At 40.0% G+C, this 6,366-nt stretch overlaps 1 protein-coding gene across 3 annotated transcripts in view; it reads left to right on the top strand.

Annotated features, from left to right (window-relative positions):
- The window catches only part of LARGE1 (LARGE xylosyl- and glucuronyltransferase 1), a 266,843-nt gene that overhangs the window by 231,903 nt on the left and 28,574 nt on the right, over positions 1-6,366 (top strand). For all 3 annotated transcript variants that reach the window (XR_004081817.1, XM_005421801.2, XM_031057702.1), the window contains one exon: positions 1,412-1,567. Coding sequence is in view for 2 of the 3 variants with exons in the window: in XM_005421801.2 (XP_005421858.1) it covers positions 1,412-1,567 (156 nt within the window). In the remaining variant the exon portion in view is untranslated. The remainder of the gene's footprint in view (positions 1-1,411; positions 1,568-6,366) is intronic.

Here is a 6,366-nt window from a genome sequence, read left to right as displayed (position 1 = left end):
AAGAGCTTGTATGGTTTTCTGACATCCTAGTAGGCTTAGCAGTGAAATCCAAGCAGTAATGGATAAAGCTTTTCTTATCAGGAGGTATTTTGTGGGTTTTGGGTAGGTAGAATAGAGTGCCATAGCTTTTGTGGCAGTATAAATACTCAGTGGAGTGACCCATTGTTTGTTGAAGTCTAGGCAGAATTCAGGCTGTGTCCTGTTCTTTCCTCATCCAGTCCGCTCCCTGGGCAACAAATACCATGGTTTCAGAGAACTCCCTGTTCCTGTGGAGCTGTGTTGCTGACACCAAGGGAGCTGCATTCATCTTCTCCAGGCTGCTCCTGCTCTGTGTGCAGGGCTTCAGCTGGGTGTGTCCCTCCCTGAGCTGTGATGTTCAGAACAAAGCTGACCATGGTGCTGTAGCTCTGTGCTGTGTGTGAGTGACATGGTGTCTTCACACAATTAACTTAATGGATTAAGAGAACTTCCAGAACTTCAAGCTTGGAAACGTTCCCAAGGGGGACTCTTGTTTTTAACCTCTTTAGAAGTCACAGGAATAAAACTGAATACAAAGCATTTGGTGATTTCTTTCTTATGTCTAAAATATAGCCTCTGTAAAATGAAATCATTCCTGCAAGCCACTATCAACTCCCTCTTGGTTTTTCCTTAGGGTCTCATTCCCGTTCACACTGGCAGCAGTGCAAAGTTGCCTCAATGCAAATGAGGATCAAGCCCTTTATGCCAGCAGTCGAGTTTAAGTCTAGGCCACAGTCATCTCCCATTAGCAGAGGATAAATATCTGCTAGAAAGTGGAACTCAGAGGGTGAGAAGTTGTACTGCATTGCTGTGTTGTGTTAATCCAACAGAGATCAGTCTTGTTTAAATTAAGCAAAGGCAAAAAGGAAGTTAGATTAAATTCAGTCCTTTTTGAGCTATTTAAATTGGTATGGGAATTAATTTCAAGCTGCTTCTTCTCAAAATCTAGCCTGGAAAGAGGCTTCCTGGCCTGAAACAGGGAATCAGTTTCATTAGCAGAAACAGTCATGTGGAAATCTGAGATTGATGTTTAATACCTACATCACTGTGTCCCTTGTCCTTCCATCTTCTTCAGCAGAGTCCATAAATGATCAGCTCCATGATTAGAGTTGTGGAAGCACTTACAAGGTGCTGTTCTCAACATAAAGTATGTTGAGAATGTGCAGGTGATACCATGGAAGAGTTTCCAAGCACACCACCTCCAGAGTGTACAGTTACTTGTGGAAGGCACAGCAAAGCCTTCCCTATAAAAAGACAGAAGATAGTCTGGGTAGTTTGGGTTTTTTTTTCTTCTGTTTTTAAGAGGGCAGCACACTGAACACGCATAAAAAGAGCAGATAAAGCAAATCTGTATTCTAACAGCAGGATGTCTTTTCTCTTTTTTCCCTCTGAGGTGATTCACTGGAACTCACCGAAGAAGCTGCGAGTGAAAAACAAGCATGTGGAGTTTTTCCGCAACCTGTACCTGACATTCCTGGAATATGATGGGAATTTGCTGAGACGGGAACTCTTTGGCTGCCCCAGTGAAGCAGATGTTAACAGTGAGAATGTAAGTGGGATGTCTAAGGCTTGGTGATACAAAGGGTGGTTCAGACAAGGCACCGGATTTCTGCAGACTCAGAGTTGGTTGTGGAGGTAGTGCAGGGCAGTGGAACTCAGGAGAATTAAAGGCAATGCTCAGATTCCCAGAGAGACACTGTGCAAATCATTAATCTCTCTGTGCCTGAGTTCCTCACCTGTAAAACCATTGTATTAATCCCATCTTTACCCTGGGGTTTGCTACTTTTTTTGTCTCCTTTGCCCTTTTAAAATCCCCAACATCACAAGCTGAAAATGAGGATTTGGGCTCTTATTCCATTAGGCAATCTCACCCTTAAATCTTGTCGTGATTTCATCTGGGATAGAGTTAATTTTTTCCTTAGTAGCCAGGGCTCTGTTTTGGATTCAGTATGGCAGTCCTATAACTTTCCAGGAGGTCTTGTTTCTTGCTGTGTATTCGTTCAATATACAGTGATGTCAGTTTTGTCTGGTAGATACTAATGCACAAATAATGAAGAAAAAGGAAAATACCAAAACTACTGGTATTTAGGTCTGTGAATTTTTGCTGTGCTGCAGGCTGCAGAATGAGCAAAGACTTCAAGGTACACAAGGCTGTGAGACTGCAGGTTTTTTATATCCCTTAACCAATCAAAGCAGTATTTATGTGTGTCTGCATAAAATCTGCAATCAGAACCTTTCAGACTAAGCAAATCTTTTGAAAATGATTGAAATCAAGGATGTTTACCCACAGATGTATGTGTATGTGTATGCCTGTGCATTAGTACATATAATTCCAAAGTAAAAAACTATTAACTGAAATGTTTATACCTGGATGTATATGAACTCCTTGTGTATAATATGGTTTCTGGAGATTTGTAGACCAAGTACCAATTTTGCCTACATAATCTGAAAGGAAATAAAAAGGAATCTGTAACAGTTTATTCAGGAAAAAATATTTCCAAAATATGCAACGTTGTCTCCATAAAAATCAATTACGCAAAGCCAGTATCATGTACACATTAGCAATTAAGAAGTAATTGACAGTCAATATCATCATTGACAGTCAATATCATCATCAATATCATTAAGTGTTTCCATTTAGCCTGTGAATAAAATGACCACAGGAGATGCCATTCCTATATTTTTAGATACAGCACTAAGAGATTGGATAGATGTATTTTAACCCAAGGCACAGCTTCCCAGACACTTTATTTTACCATCTCATTGTCTTCTGAAAGGAGTGGGGCTTAACTGGGAGAGACGAGGAGGTGAGGAAGAGCAAGAGAGAATGAGAGAGAGGGAGGACAGGTGCACCAGCAGAGCAGAAGCACATGGAGGAAGAAAATCCTCTGCAGGAGCCTTTTAGACAATCAAGTGGACTCAATGTGATAAAAGACCACTAAGAGCCTCGCCCTTGGAGACATCAAGATACACGAGACAGAGTAGAAGGTAGAATAGGAAGAGAAAAGCTGACTGAGACATTAAAAGAAAGACAACAATACACACCTTTATAACACTGTGAGAATGCAGCTTAAAATTGTACTGAATACACAATGTTGTGTGGGTTCAAAGAGCATGAATGCAGTCACAGACTTCTTGCTGTATTTTCCAGAGCTCTGTAAATCCTTTATAAACAGATTTATTCAGACAGCAAGTTCCTTGGGAGTAGTGCAGAGCAAATGCAAGTTCTTGCTGTAAATGGCAGTCCCTAAAGTTTAAAACAGCACATTTTACTGAGCTTGTATCTGGTTGACAGACACTGGAAATGACTAACTGTTCAAGCCTGTTTCTTATTCAAGACAAGTAGAATGCAATATGGTATATGGTATGGCTTGTGTCTGAAAAAGAAGTGTAACTCATTCCTCCATTTATAAATCATATATATATATATTAAAAAAAAAGATACTGGAAAAGAACAAGCTAGGCATACAAAAATATGTGATTCCTAATTCGCCAAGAGGCACCAAAAAGTTAACAGCCTTCTATCAAAGCAGTATGAAGTAGGAAAAAATCCAACTTCAGAAGACTTCAGAGTAGTCACTTAGAAGACATTTGTATTAGTTGCCCTTAATATAAACTCCCCTCTAGATTTGACTATGTTATTTTATTGTAGAACATAGCAAGCAAGTTTCAGCTTTGAAGTTATGAGACCCTAAGAACAGGATTATCTTGGAAACAACTCTTGCTCTATCTGCTGTAGCATATACAGTGTCACAGGTGTGCTGTTAAATACAGCACATTCCTGTGATCTATTGCAGGATTATCTTCAGAAGCACAGCATCTTGTGAGGTGAGGAGGAAAGCACTGTCATTTCTCCCTGTATAAGAATTAGGGGGCATGAAGTGGAAACAGCAAGTAGCAGGTTCAGAACAAAAACATTTCAGTCACAATGTGATGAAGCTTTGAGCAGGAAGTAATGTTTCTAAAAGTATACATGTCCTCAAAAGTTACTCTTCTCGGAAAGCAAATCAATCAGGAGCTTTTAAGCTTTGGTGCTGGAAGTCCTTGAGCCACAAGTTGAGGTCTAGGTTAGAGTTTGGAGAAATCCTCACTTCTACACTCCCTAGACAGCCAGCTCACAGCTGGAGAGAGGATGCTGACCCAGGTGAGCCTTCAGTCTAAGATGCATTCATAGACTTCCATTAGGATTCATAAGCTTGTATGTCACATGAAAGGCTATAATTTTTGTTAAGTCAGGTATGTATGAGGTAGGAATTGCTGATTAAGTTATCTTTTCCTATTATTTTTCCTTTTTTTTTCCTGAATTGAGACTGGCACCCCCAAACACAACAGGGCTTTCTTACGTTAGGCAGTGTACATGGGTAGAAGGTGCTCCCTCAGCTGCCTGTGCTTCTGTGCACTGTGGAGCAGTGGAAAAAATGTCAGAACATCTCTGCTGTTCATAATTGGAGAGAATTACTTGAGCACTAATGCACTGAGCCCTGCTGTGGAAGAAGTAGTGGCTTGGTGTGAGTCTCACTCACAGTCTGGCTGTGTCAAAAGATACCCTTAAGGTCTTGTTCCAATATACCAGCCACTGTTTTTCTACAGCTTAATATTTGTAGTGACGTTTTATTTACAATTCAACCTGTAATTAAGGCATTCCATTTGTAATGCAAATATCTGTAGAACAGGAAAAGGAAGTGTGGCAGTGGGGACTGCTGGGCTGATTCTGTTTCTCTAAGGCCCTTTTGCACTTCTCATCAGTACAGAGATGGCCTTAAAATGAATTTAAATTACATATCTTCCCTTTTTAAGGACTCTTTAACAGTGCCAGAGAGATGTAAAGGGGCATTAGTTTAAAAGGTAATTGGATCTCACTTCAATCTCTCTCACCCTTCCTGTGTGTATGCATGCGAATACATGTATGCTTAAATATATATTATGTCTATATACATGTGGAAGTACCAGTACTTTTCTTTTTCTAATGTTTGCTATGAAAGTATAATGCCACAGAGTGAATTTTAAGAGGTCTGAAGGCCATCTTCAGATAATGTACTGCATAGTTCTGATTTAATCAGATGCTGATGTTCAGTTTCTCCAGACTGGACTGTTACTAGGTTCCAAAGCACTGCAAAGGAGTGGATAGAACAGATAGGGCTCAGAAACTGAAATACTGGAGGCAAAAAAAAACCTCACTGAACAGAATAATTGATCTGTTTATGTAAAAATGCATATATGTATGTCTATGTGTACATGAGTGCTTCGTCTGTTCTTGAAAATAGTCAACCTACAAGACCTCTATGTGGCAGGGGCAGGCTGGGAGGAGGAGCCTGCCATGTGCTTAGAGTGCCCTGTGTCCCCCTTGTTCAATACGTGCTTGAGTGAGGTCATGCAAAGCAGACTCTTCTCTGCAAGTTGGTATTACAGTCATCCCTTTGTCTTCTGTGCAGATTCTGGGTGGAAAATCCAGAATATGAACCAAACCCTCCTGTAAGCACAGTCATTGACTTGAGTGGGCCTTAGAGCATGTCCTTAGTCACTCTATCCTACTCATTCCATGCCATTTCCCCATTTCCACACCCTCTTTCTTATTTGGATGCAATGTGGAAATCCAAAAAGGCAATCTCAAATAATAATATAATAATCTCAAATTTGAATATTTTAAATTGGCTTTTAATGCTTATATCCAGTATTTTATTCTAAAGGACCTACTGTAAAGCCCAGAATATTTCAACAGGATCTTCCAGCCAATCTCTATAGTTACTCTGTGAGATAGTTACTGTAAGCCTGATTTTAGACCAAGGCACACACTCAACCTTTCAGCATTCTTATAAAACTTCTTTCCTGCAGACAGCTTCTCACCATGTACTTCTGCAAAAGCATTAAATCTGAAGGTTGAATGGAGGATCCCTGTTAGTGAAGCTTGTATCCTGATCCAAAACCCCAGGGCAAGATCAGTGGGAAGTGTATCACTGAGTCCACTCAATTTAAGGAAAGGACAGTAGAATCCCATTAGAGAAGACTTTCAGGAAACACAGGAGAAAAAAAAGTATGTTTTTCTTCTCAGATTTTCAAATCAGCAATACAAAGAAACGGTGTAAAAAAACTCCAGCTGTCCCTTAACACACTTGCTTAGATGTGTACTTACATACTAAGTATGTTTTTACTTAGTTACTTCTTTTGTGCAAAACCAAAGATTCCTAATATGAGCAAAAGGCTGTGCATGCCAACTTATAGTATCCACCAGAAAAGAGGGAGATTCTAGCAAGGTACCACACAGTATAAACAGAACTAACAAATTTAGCAATTTCTGAGTGACTATAATAGCATGTAAATGAAGCTTCCAAGTCAGTATCACAGCCCTGA

The sequence above is a fragment of the Geospiza fortis genome, unplaced genomic scaffold (genome assembly GCF_000277835.1).
Source record: "Geospiza fortis unplaced genomic scaffold, GeoFor_1.0 scaffold173, whole genome shotgun sequence".
Lineage (NCBI taxonomy): Eukaryota > Metazoa > Chordata > Aves > Passeriformes > Thraupidae > Geospiza > Geospiza fortis.
The sequence above is the reverse complement of the archived record's forward strand: the minus strand, read 5'-3'. Positions and strand labels throughout refer to the sequence as shown.